We start from the raw sequence: 13,279 nt of genomic DNA on the forward strand, positions 1-13,279 counted from the left end.
TCATTATGCTTAAAAGTGTTTACTGAAATGGAGCATAACAGAATTGATAGTGTAACTAAGAATTAGAATCGTGAAATTCTGTTCTTAGCTCTTCTCCCTGGCGAAGATGCTTGTACAAACACCTCTAACCCATTTATTAATCTGGGTGAGGTCTCAGTTGACTGGCAGAGATTACATCCCTCTTGTGCCACTCTTCATAAGAGAGCAAATTAAGCTGAAAATTTGACTCTGCAGACCTCGTTGGAAACATAATTTCATGGTTATATTTTGAGTACTTCTTTAAATTAAAAAAAAAGATAAAAACAAACCATGGTGTACTATGCTATTTAGACAGTATATATTTTTGAAATTTTTAGTTTTGTTTGTAATTGAAATCAGTGTTGTCAGTTTAACGTCAAACTAATGTCATGCAGTAGAATCATGCCTGTGGTCCAGTAGTGTTACGAGATTAGGATTTTACTGCTAGGCAGTCACATTTCATTTATTTATTTCCTACAGAATGGAAATGGCTCTGAGGACAGACTAAGAATGTTTAGATAGTGCTGTCGGAATAACATTGAGCCTTCCTGGACAGAGGATATGAGGGGCTGGGTTTGTAGGGAGAGGGGATAGCTTTTGTAAGACCATGTGATGAAGTTGGACAGAAGAATTAACTTTTGCTCTTTGAAATCTCAAGCTGATAAAGCACTAAGCCACAAAGTCTTCCTGGTTTTTGTTTACACAATTTCAGTTGAGCTCGTAAAAGATTTTATAGGTGATAAGTTTATTATCTCTGCCTACAGACTGGGCATCTGTGCATTGGAAAATTCTGCATAAATTCTGTATTTGAGGGTTTTTTTCCTGGTAAAATGAATACCAGGCTGGAATGTCCTGCATGTTGTCAGGGTAATTTTGTTCTGCATCTTCTCCCTGCAGAGCACTGCAGCATTGTGAAGAGTTAATCCAGCGATATAATCGTGCTGAAGACAGTATCTGTTTACCAGACAATAAGCCTCTGCCTCACCAGAATGTAACTAACCACGTGGGTAAAGCAGTGGAAGACTGTATGAGGGCCATCATTGGTGTCTTGCTCAACCTAACAAATGACAACGGTAAAAGAAACAAACAAAAAAAATTTTGCATATTCTATGTTAAAGCATCAAATAATGCAGTACTATAAACCCTTTTCTCTTACTGATTGTGTTTTTTCCATGTACAATGCAATAAAGCAGTTAGGTAAGGTAGATGCTTGTTTTACAGTAATCAGTAATTTGTCTTTGCAAATGGGATGAATAATTGCAAGTATTAAGTGTTAAGACGTGTGCTTTGCCTGAGAGAGTCACGTTTATCTTTAGAGCCAAAAGGTTTCTACCAATCCACTTATGGTGATGAAAATGAGTGTTTTCAAAACTGAGCCTCTGAACTCTTTTTGTTTACAGAATGGGGTAGTACAAAAACAGGTGAACAAGATGGTCTGATAGGCACAGCTATGAATTGCGTGCTTCAGGTTCCAAAGTTCCTACCTCAAGAACAGAGATTTGATATTCGGGTGCTGGTAAGCTATTGTATTTGTTACATTAACGTAAGGGGATTTGCCCCCTTCTTGCACATTTATCTACTTTGCTTCCAAATTAAGGAGCAGCCTCTACAGTTTTCATTGACCATATATATACTTTGTGAGGTACCTAAAGAAAGTTTCCAGAAGGTTTTGGTGGTTTTGAGCTCTGTTTTCCCTGTGTTTGGTGGGAAAAAGTACCCTGCTAGATGAACAAAGAAATTTAGCTAAATAAGTCTCTAATTTTCAAATGTCTTTTCAACTTTAGAAATATGGTGGATGTTATTGGTTGGAATAAAGACTTTGTCAGATTTACCTTAGCTTATGGAAAATGGGTCTGTGTGGCCTAAATAGCAACAGTGAAATTGTGTATGTGAAGGGTCTTTTTAAGAATATAAGCTGAAGGTTGGACACCTGAATCCCTAATCTATAAATAAAATCTCATCTTTAAAAATGTTTGTGTCCTGAATTGGAAAATGGAGATTCCTGCATACAAGTTGTAGTATACGGGGATCTTGGGTTTGCCTCATATCTCTTTAAATCCTTATCTCTGTCTATCAAATGGTTTCATAAAGTTGTATTAGTAAGGTATGTATCCTCAGAAAGATAAGGCCTAAACAAGACATTTATCTGGATAGATGTTTTTTGCTAACTTATCCTTTTTTTTAATGTGTGTAATGCTCTTTGACCCTCCAATTCTTGCAGGGATTGGGTCTGTTGATCAATCTAGTAGAATACAGTGCTCGGAACAGGCACTGTCTTGTCAATATGGAAACATCGTGTTCTTTTGACTCGTTCTGTACGGGCGAAGGAGATGATAGCCTAAAGATAACTGGACAGATAGATGCTGTTCAGGCTTTAGTGCAGGTAAGAAATGTGGTTTTCCTGTAATAGTTACTGTTTCTCATTATCAGACTGTCAAGGGGAAAGGGGGAACTCAGCAATGAAGATTTGACTTTTTTTTTTTTCCTGTTTAGTGTTTTGAGTAATACAGCATGGGGGGGGAGAAGAGGGGTGCCGCTCCCAACTTGGAGATTACTTTTCTTGTTCCTAAAGGACTTAGGATTTAGCTTCCATAGTTTTGGGGTTTGTTTTTTTTTTTTTTAAAGTACTATATTTATGAGAGCTTGCAACTTAAAAAAATAATCATACTTTATAAGAGCAGTAAAATATAGAGGCAATGAATATGAATGTGAAACAGTGTTCTTAAATGTTGTATTGACTAACTTGTTAAAAAAAGAAATCCACCAATAATTTTGGTGAATGAGTTCCACCATGCAACCTAAAATAAAAGAATTGAAGGGATTTTAAAGTACAACCTTTTTATTTCGATTGAGGTAATTTTATGGATGCTATTAGCAGTTCTTCTATTTAGCTGTATGAAATGGCTGTCCAGCAGCAGACAAAAAGGAAAATCAACAATAAAAATATTACTATTCAATATCTTTATATACAGCTCTGCAAAGCAATATTTAAACCTGGTGATTGTATGGTTTGGAAAATAATTTGCAGGATGTAAGTGCACAGTATGAGATTGCTGGTTCAGTCACATCCTAGTTAAGTCACTTAAATTACTCTTTCAAACTTTTGCTTTTTACATATTAAGGGAAGAGTGAAGAGGGGATAGCTAGCGTGAAAAGAAAACGAACAGAAAATGAGGATTGGTAGAGAACAAAAATGGACAGGAAAATACGGCAACTTTTAGTCTTCAAGCTGTGTCTCAGAGAAAACGATTAAACATTTACGATGCCCAAGAGGAGCCTGCCAACTGGTTCAGCACTGGGGAGGGAGGGAGGCCTTTGCTGCAGAGCGCAGTGTTAGTGTTGGGATAAATTCTGGTTTCCTTTGAAGAAGAAAAGGCTATTGTTAAGAAAAGTATTGCAGATTGACTGTAGTAAGGACTGAGTTGTAAAGGGGAAGTAAACTTTCAAGTATTAATTCAATGCGTTTAGGGTTTAATTTATAATAGAAATTCTCCTGAAATTTTCCCATTAGCTATTTCTTGAGCGTGAGCGAGCGGCACAGCTGGCCGAGAGCCAGACAGATGAATTGATTAAAGAAGCTCCTACTGCTCAGCATGATAAGAGTGGGGAATGGCAAGAGACGAGCGGGGAGATACAGTGGGTCTCCACGGAAAAGTCAGATAGTACTGAAGAGAAAGATAAGAAGGAAGAAGATGATGAAGAACTTGATCTTAATAAAGGTATGTTGTCTGGTTGTGGTGAGCTCAGAAAAGGCAAAGAGCTCTGTGATTGCATAAATTCTCACCTTGTCCTCTGCGTCCCATCTACGTGCAGTCTCTGGGGCTGAGATTTCCTCAGCATATCCCCTGGGTGAACCTGTTACAGGTCTTAAGGAGGAGCAGTTCAGAGCTGAAGCATGAGAAGTGGAAGAAGTTATGCAACTTCTTATTTTCTTAATAGTACCTTCTATTAGTTCATTCTAAAAAAACTCCCCCAAAACCCAACCAAACCAACCCAAACCTTTTTAGGGACATTCTGTGTAAGAAATATTCTGAAAAGGATGGCTTTTAGGCCTTTATCTTGTTCTTCTGAAGCAGGCCTTGAAAGTTACCTGCCTTAATTTGTTTTCCAGGGTATCGTGACCCGTTCTTGTTTATGCTACTTTTACGTTAATTTTTTTTCCTCTCCTCCCTATTTGCACATATGCTTCTGCTGTCCCCGTCGTCTTTGTGTCTGCGTTCTCACTCATCAGGGGTATCTCGGGTACCTTGATGTGCTGCATCTTTGGTAGTTTGTTCCAGGACTTTGAGTATCTCTAAGCTGAGTTATGTACATGGAAAATGGATCAAGCCTGAAACACCGGTCCTTCTTGTTTAGTTTTCTAACAGTAGGTGCAGCGTATTACTTCCAATAGTGTTTTAATCTTCTAATAGTAGGTGCGGTATATTACTTTCTGCAGCCTTGCTTTATATCCTTCCTGCTTTTTGTAGCTCCGTCACCTAGTGTCTGCAGCTAGTTGTGGTTTGCCAAAACATGCTGAGTCATTAGCAAATAGTGCTATATCTGTTATCCTTAATAAAATAAACTTCTTTTAGTGGAAATCTTACTGGCTTATAGTATCGCATGAAACATTTATATTTGTATTTAGGTGTGTTAAGCGTACAGTTCGCACATTAAAATGGCAGTTAATAAAATACTATACAACGTAATGAGTTGAAAGCGAATGAACAGCGCTTTTCTGTTCAAGAGCGTGCTGCTGAGTTAGTAAGTACGGGGTTTGTGTGATTCTTGCCTCTGAAGTCTCAGTCCAAAAGCTCATTTTGTTCGAGAAAAAAGAATTCCGAAAAGCGATAATGAAGGATTGTCTTTGAAGCAGTAGAAGATACCAGCTGCTTAGAGAATACAATACACTGGGTTGTCTCTCTTTACAGCTCTTCAGCATGCTGGGAAGCACATGGAAGACTGCATTGTGGCCTCCTACACAGCACTGCTTCTAGGCTGTCTCTGCCAAGAGAGTCCAGTAAGGGAATAAGTTGATAACTCGCTCTTAAGTCCAATACAATTTTTAGTGAAGTAATAATTTGCAGGATTGAAATGGGTTTATTAAATCAGGGTTCAATGTGAGCTAGTACATTGACGAAGCTGCAGAGAGAGAGGTTTCTGTGGAAAGTTGCCAGAGGTATTCCATCCAAAACAAATTTTCTGAACATCAGTATGTTTATCAAAAACAGTTGGAATTGAATTTGGAATTGAATATTTAACCTTTTCTGCCTCTCTTCCCTTTGCTGTTAGTCTTAGCCACCACGTGAACTTAGTTCGGAAAGGCAAAGGAAGATTGGCTCACCTGTTCTATAATTATAAAAGCTTGCTCTATTTTTCAGTGGTTTCAACAAGCAAGTTAACATCAGACTTGTTTATTATTTTTTATCAGTCTGCTTTATTTTCTCCGCCATTGAAATGACGTGAGATTGTATATGTCCGTATTAGTTGAAGTTGATTGCCTCAGATTGGAAATGCGAAATAGAAAGCTGAAGTTAAAATATAGAACACTAATGGCTGAGAATTTCATAAACTCTCCTGTCAAATATATGCTCAAATGAAAATGAGGTTCAGACCTGCTTTCGGGCTTGTCTAAATTTATCCTGATGGCAGAAATGGTCTTTACGTGCTGTTCTGTACCTTGTCTCTGATTAGCTTCCGGACAACTTCAGCATTTGGAGTGATAACTGAGAATAAGTTCAATAATTCTCAGCCCTTAACAATTATAAAGGGAGATTCTCTCCAAGCCAGGAGAGTAATCTGGAGGGGTTTATAGTTCTTGATAGTCTTGTAGGTCCTGGGGAGGTCTGATGGTGGTAATGATCTTTAATGAAAAAACAACAACAAAAAGGTTTTAGCAATTGTTGTTTCCTAGAAACATAAACACCATAATCATGAGTATTGCTTAAGAGAGACTTGAATCATAGAGATGGCAGCAAAAGCCAACTTAATTATGCTATGGATATAGTTGCCTTATTGCATCTCACCTGCAGGGTAACATAGTTCCATGTCGGAACAATACTTCCCAAATTAAAATATTGTTTTATTTCTTAGATCAATGTGACTACTGTGAGGGAGTACTTACCTGAAGGAGACTTCTCGATAATGACGGAAATGCTCAAAAAATTTCTCAGTTTTATGAATCTTACTGTAAGTAATACATATTTTAAATTGATATATGCAGATATTTTTGCAATTGTGTTTTCTGTAAACAGTCCCTACGTTTTTAGAAGCATTTGCCAGTTTTCAGCTGTGTCTTTAGAAGAGCACGGGATGATTTTCTGTTTTTAAATACTGGAGACCCATTTGTCTGTCATTATTTTGGTAGTTAATGAAATGCAGCTACTTTCATTCCATTTGATTGTGACTGGTCAGGAAAATGATTTTGAATCCTCTGCCTAAACCTAATTGCTTTTACTGCTACATGATTGTAAATACTAAAATTCAGAAATGAGCGTAACTGAAATATTTTAAAGAGGTAATCCAAATGCTTGTTTGTTACTTGTGTTTTCTGTTGCGTTTTCCAGTGTGCTGTTGGAACAACAGGCCAGAAATCTATCTCTAGGGTGATTGAATACTTGGAACACTGCTAGATACTTAACTTCCGCTGCAGGCACTCTAATGCTGGAGCTACCCTTAGACAAAAGAAGTCGTCATGAAAGAAGTCCTTGAAGGATATACCAAGAGCATTCATCTGTGTCATTCGTGTTCGGATTTTTAAGGCTACCTGGTCTCTTAACCATGCATTCAGCGTTTTCCAAAAGACAGTTACTACATCAATCTGCAACTATCAAAAATGAGGGGAAAGAGGTTCTGAGGAAAATAAATAAAGAAACCGTGCTGTTTATGACGCAGTGCAGTATTTAAATATTTTTTGGCAGGGTTTACCCTCCCGATCTTTTTATTTTCTTGCTTTGTTCGTGACAAGTTTCAAGGGGAAAAACTTGCTGCTGATAGTGCAACTGCTGTTTACTGTTGAGCCACTGTTTCATGCCAGCCAGGTGCAAAGGCAGCTTAGCTACTGAGGTATCAAACATGTTCTAATAAAGAAGTTCTGGACAGCAGCACCGCTCCTATTTGAGTTTAATTTGCTCTTGCTTTTTTATTACTAGATTATTCCAAAATCATAAAATATAAATTTTTAAATACTTTTGTGATTTTAACTACTGTCTATATTTAAAATTTGTTGGAATCCAAAGAGGCGAGGATTGGATAGTTTATTTTTTATACTGTTTTGATTGAAATTAGGTTGTTGAACTATTTCTCAGTTCTAAAACTGTCATGGCCCATGTACTGTAAACTGATAGACCATAACACTTCGTAGTTCCAAGAAGCATGCGAACCCATAAACGCGTAAAGCCATTTGAGGGTATGTTATCCACAAAAGGAAGAGTTAACTGTAAAAAGTTGTGCCCTGTTTAAAAAAAGACAGACAGACAACAAATATTAAAAAAAAATAAATATATATATTCAATCCCAGGGTAGTTTACACTTCTGATAAGCAAAAACTTTGAAATGCTGTTTTAATTTGTTTCAAGGAAGCACTCAAGATGTATTTTATAATGCTCAATACAAAGAATTTGGATGTTTTAGGGGGAAGAATTTTAAAGAAGCTAAAACACCAATGGGGATTAATGTTTCCAGCTGACATAATCTTTCTATTTCATTCTTCTGTAGTATGGCAGATTTTAAATGCATACAACACAAAGCCTTAAATTGCTGATATAGCTAAGATTTTGTTCAGTCTGAGGTCTAGTTCACAGCAAAGCATTGTGTTTGAAGACTTAAGTGGAACAAAGAATCCCAGAAAAGACATGACTTTTTGAAACAATTTTTTTCTTGCACTCATTATTCAGACCAACAGAATTGGTAATTATTTTTATTAAGGTGGTCTTGAATATTTGCAGACTGTTGGGAGATCTGCTTCATCAACATTATTAAATACCTGTATAGGTAATTACATCATGTTATTCCATTGAATTTGTAAAACTTGAAGCCATAAAAATATTAGTTCTATGTATAATGAAGGGGAAATAACAGGAAATCTAACCTGCTTTTAGATCTTGTGTTATCTCCATGTATAAAGTTAAGAACTCGTGCTTTTGTATCAGTGCCAGCTGTAAATTTTTTACATACAGTGGCTGCCTTCTACGTCTTCCTATTTTTGATAATGCAGATTGTTGGGAATTCTGTAAGGAAGTAACTGATTAGCGGCAAAAATCCTATGTTGGTCATTCTTTTTTGCGTTTTCTCTCATCACCTTCTAAACTTAGCCTATCAGTGTAACTTAGAAAAGTTCTTGAGGTTGTATTCCCCTTTGATTAAAAGACAAAAAGCTGTATTGAGAGAGAGAGAAGCTGTATGTCAATGATCTACATCAGGAGGAAATTATTGAATAAGTTGCCCGTCTAGTTTTCCGATTTTAGAGATTTTCACCTGTAATGGGATTTCAAATTGATTCTGTAGTTTTCTGTGGAGAGATGGCAAGAGAAAATAAAATACAGATGTGATGATGGGGGAAAGCAGGGACAACTACCTTTCTTTGTTACACTGGTAATTGTTTGGGAATTGATTTACCTCAGTGTTTAACAGTTTTTTTTAAATGTAACTAATTGTCAAGCACTGACAAATGCAGATTTTTTTTTTTTGAGGGTGGGGGGAGAAATCACCCTGTGAACTGCAGTGCATTTTTGTGTGTTAGACCCTCAAATAACTCTGCATTAAAGGGTACTTGAGGCCAACTTGCAAATTAAAGTTTTAAAGTAACTTTTTTTCCATTGTAAATATTTGTGTAAATACTCTCAATTGGAAATTAGAACAGTAGAGTACTTTTCTGAATCCAATCCTATTTTTATTTTATACAGTATTTCTCAGCTGTGATCTTTGGAGCAAAAGCCAACGGCAGGAAAAATAGTTTGTACCAGTTTCATGAAGTATGTCCTTGGGTTTTTGTAAATAATTTTAACTCAAATAAAATTGCTACTTTCAATACATATCTTGTCTTTTAACATGTAATAAAACACTCCTGAGTGATTGCAGAAAGAAGGCAGTGTCAGGTAAATTATTGGGGGGGGGGGAGGGGGGGGAGAGAGAGGAGCATCCTGAAGGTAGTGCTCTGTTTTTCACTGGTGTGTCGGGACAGCAAAATTCAGTGCCTGGACCTGAGGCTGTGGTCAGTCAAACCAACTTCAGATTTTCTGGAGAGGATATACTCAATCTCTTAATGCATTTTGGAGTTCTCCACACAAGTTGCTATTGATTCTTCAGCTGAAGGGGCATGTAACAACTGTGAAGACCTGTAGTTAAAATAAGAAAAATAAGGTAACACAGGGGGAAGGGGGCAGTTCTTGTTATGCTGATACTTTTCATATCACATGGGGAGGATGTTAATGGCTTCTTTCTTCAGTGAAAAATGAGACAATTGCCATGCGCATTGCTCTGTTTCTCTTATTAATGTGAATGATACTTTAATTTTAGGATAGATTTTTTTCCCGTGTGTTTTTTCTTAAATGATACAACTAGATACAGGTACAATATGCAATAATTCATGAGCTGTAAAGCGAGTTGAATGCGATGTGTCATCTATTACCACTTTAGCAAGCGTCAGCGAAATGTAACTTTATTTCTGTACTGTAAAGGGATGTTACTGGAGTTTGAAATATGGAGCAGTGTGTTATTAGTATGTGGCACTGTAGGAGGCAAATACAGCTTTGTATAAGCAAATGTTTTCCAAAACCAAAAATAATCATAACATCCGGTCAAAGTATTTCCTCTTGTTTATTTTGTTGGTAGATACGTAATGGAAGCATTAGGTGTGGATGCATTTTCAGATTAACAGGACAATTGTGAAGCTCCTGTAGAAGATTTGGGAGTTGTAGCCTTTCATATAGATTATTTCACTTCCAGACTGTTTCAAAATGGATTATTTGCATAATAACGAATTGATCTGGCATGAACTGGGCAGCACTGATTTAGCAGAAGCTTAATGTAAAAGCAGGTACTGGTGCTGGAGATGATTTCTGAAGGTGGCCTGATGGAGTTGGGTTTCGTGCTGTCAGCACAAGACTGGACAGTGATCACAAAGGTATAAAAGCTTCATTCTCCCCGCTGAGCTGAGCATCTGTGCCAAGCGTGCAGCTGGAATGGTGCAGTTCTGCTAGGGAGCTGGATAATCACTGCATGGCCGCTGCTTCTGGGTGGACAAGAAGATAGTGGGAATTCTCCTACCATTTTTAGGGTGATAGATTTTTTTTTTTTAAAACTATTTCTGTAACAGAATATTCTAACGGGAGTTCTTTTAACTGTGTTTTCAGGCTCAAGTACCTCACTGAATTGATAAAAGATGTTTTTGGTGTCAGATGGAGTAGCGAGTATTCTGTCTTCCCTCACTTTTTCTTTCTGAACATCCATAATTCCTCCTTTGAGTAAGCAGCAGTCAAAGCGTCTTTGGTTGTCTGGCACTATTACCAGGCAAGCCCACATGACTTTTTCAGTAAAGTTTCTTTCCATTAATGTGGTACTTTCCTTGTTTAAATGTCAAGTAAACCAAAAAAATGTGTATTTGAGTTCAGAAGATAAAGAGGACTCAAGTAGCTGCCATTCTCTTGCATCAAGCCTGCCCTTATAGGATGGCTTGGTAGTTGGTTTTTTGAAGATAATGAGGTTGGAATTTGCCCTGAATCCTGCTAGCCAAGAGTTTTCAAAACTAGGCCGATGTTCTTGATGCTGCTGCTGCTGCTTCTCCTCCTCTGTGTAATATGTTAATTTGTCTTTGGGTAAAGGACACCACTGGATTATTTTAGCTACCTGGAAGAGAAGCCATTCGTACATGTTCTTTTTTTTAACCTGCCCTAAAGTCCTGCAAAGGGACTGTAATTTATTAAGATATTTGCAGCATCAGTAGGTGCGGATAGTCTTACTGTAAATAAAAGTGAAACCATTCTAAATAATGCAACTGCTTGAAGTCCTCATCTAAGGGTAAATTGATTTACTAATTCCACAAGGATCTTTATTCCAACTGTGAAAACAGGACTTAGTTTGCTGCTGTAGGTTAAGCCTGGAGTTGCCATGCTTGGTATGATACCTCCGTGTGTGACAACAGGCGCTGTGGTGATGCAGAGGATGTTGTAAGGAGCCCTGGAAGGAGCAGTCCTCATTGGGAGGAAGGTGAACTCCGCTAGAGAAATTTGAAAGACTGACATGTTCATACCTTTCACCTCCTGTCTTCCAAACCGTATCTTTAAGTCTGCTAACCCCCAACTCTTGCTACTCCAAGTTGAGCTTCCATTTCATCAGCTTAGAAGAGTAAAGGCCAAAGAATTTCTTGATGTGTGGAAAGCTAGACTACTAAAGAAGAAAAAGAGTTCTTCAGACAGTAATACCTATTTCCTTCTGTGTCCACGATGTAGACCCAAAATTCTTGTCTGTCTTAGGTGGTCCAAAGTTATTTAGAGGAAAGTTCACTGTTGAATAATTAATAGTAGGGTAAACATTTGTAGGTTAAAAGTAGGTGATGAGGAAAAGAGGACTCTTATTTGGAGTAAAGGAAAGAATAACAGGAACGTTAATTCGCTTTACTGTTTAGCGTGGTGATTCTTTGTTTCCTGTATTAGGACAGAAATTTTTGTTGTGTCTCTGTATTTCATTTTTTAAAAGTGGGGAGGAAGGGTGTTAACCTGGAGCGTGGGGTGGATTAAATGATTTTCATTCCACCTGTAAAGCCGACCCTGTGATTGTGTCCTAGAACAACAGTGCAGTGTTGGTCAGGTGAGTGAGTAATAATGGTTTGTGTGTGTGTTGCTCTTTTCCCTGAGCTTTCTAGCTCTGTCACTTTACCCTCATAAGAGGATTAAATGGATTCTCACCATCGAAAATAAGGAATAAAGACACTGAAAAGAGAATGTTCTACCAGGAGAAAGATTTGGAATCATAGAATCATAGAATGATTTAAGTTGGAAGGCACCTTGAAAGTCATCGAGTTCCAAACATCATTTGAGTCAAAGGTGAGCCAAAGAGTTTATGTTTAATTGTGGAGATGAAGATTTACCACCTGAATTAATATATTTGTTAAAGACCCAAACCAGACTTCAATGGGTTCTTAACTTGCATTGTTTTCTGCTCCAGATTCACTGATGTTTAATCAACAGAAACCAAAACTTGAGGAACCTTACAAGGGCTACAATTTGATGGAAATAGAAAAACAAACAAACAAAAAAACCCCACAGATCCAAGAAATAATTTTACTTTTTTCCAGTCAGTAATTGACCAAAGAATACAACTAGTCTGTTTGATGGAAGGACTTGTGAATGTGGCTGTGATACATGCCCGAGTGACAGTTGCTGCGGTTTGGTTTCCTTCTGCATTACAGTATTCTACTTGGTGGAAAGCAAACCTTGATGATAACTATGTGGGAAATGTAGGTGTGTGCACACACACAGAGACGTATATATCTGTATACTTTGTTTCTCTGCTGTTACTGGTACCTAATGTGGGAAAACCAAGGTGAAGGGCATTGCTGCAGAAGTTTGAGTGAGAAAGGAAAGGAAGGAGTTGCCTTTGCATCAAATGAGACCATGCAGGAGCTACACACGCACTTTACTGCCTCTGGGAACCATCCCAAAGTTGTGATACTTTGTTTTTTTTCATGGATGTGGTGTTGGCCTCTTACCCCAAATGTGTGGCTCTTGAAAGCGTTCTGGGGCAGAAAGTTTTAAAATATACAGCCTATGTTGTTTTCTGATCTGATGTTTAATTTAGTCTGTCTTTGAATGGAATTTAAGTACAAACCATAAGGAAAACTTGCAGTAAGATCACTTAGTGTCACAGCTTTACTCTGAGCCATGAATTTAGGTTCAAAAGGTTGATATTCAGGTTACTGAGCCTCAAAAAGTAGATTAGAAATGTGTTATATAAACTGCTGTATAACATCTGGTGTCATTTTGCTGGCTCGTACTTTTAATTTTTGTTTTCATTCAACAAGGAATTTTGAGGCAAAGCTAGCTTATCCAAATTAAAAATGCCGTTGTGTTTGTCTAGCTTAAAGTGCTATAATGAAATTATACTTCAGCAGCAGAAATGGAGCATTATAAATTAAACAGAAATGATGCAATTATTGTTTATAGTCTCCTTTGCCCTAACTATTTTTAAAACCTGGCAATAAATTTTTAATAAGGAAAACTTAATCTTCCTAATGGAAAAATCCCATTGGAATTTGTGTGCTCAGTATATTCGTGCATATCATCCA

The 13,279-nt window shown here is 37.4% G+C and overlaps 1 protein-coding gene across 2 annotated transcripts in view; it reads left to right on the forward strand.

The window, feature by feature from the left end:
* WAPL (WAPL cohesin release factor) overlaps positions 1 to 9,027 on the forward strand; it is a 74,068-nt gene extending 65,041 nt beyond the window's left edge. For both annotated transcript variants that reach the window (XM_082486043.1, XM_082486042.1), the window contains 7 exons: positions 916 to 1,091; positions 1,419 to 1,534; positions 2,240 to 2,401; positions 3,530 to 3,737; positions 4,929 to 5,017; positions 6,091 to 6,186; positions 6,564 to 9,027. In XM_082486043.1, coding sequence (XP_082342169.1) covers positions 916 to 1,091; positions 1,419 to 1,534; positions 2,240 to 2,401; positions 3,530 to 3,737; positions 4,929 to 5,017; positions 6,091 to 6,186; positions 6,564 to 6,629 — 913 coding nt within the window. In that variant the 3' untranslated portion in view covers positions 6,630 to 9,027. The remainder of the gene's footprint in view (positions 1 to 915; positions 1,092 to 1,418; positions 1,535 to 2,239; positions 2,402 to 3,529; positions 3,738 to 4,928; positions 5,018 to 6,090; positions 6,187 to 6,563) is intronic.
* Positions 9,028 to 13,279: the final 4,252 nt, after the last annotated feature.

This window comes from Vanellus vanellus, assembly GCF_965231255.1.
Source record: "Vanellus vanellus genome assembly, chromosome: 7".
NCBI lineage: Eukaryota > Metazoa > Chordata > Aves > Charadriiformes > Charadriidae > Vanellus > Vanellus vanellus.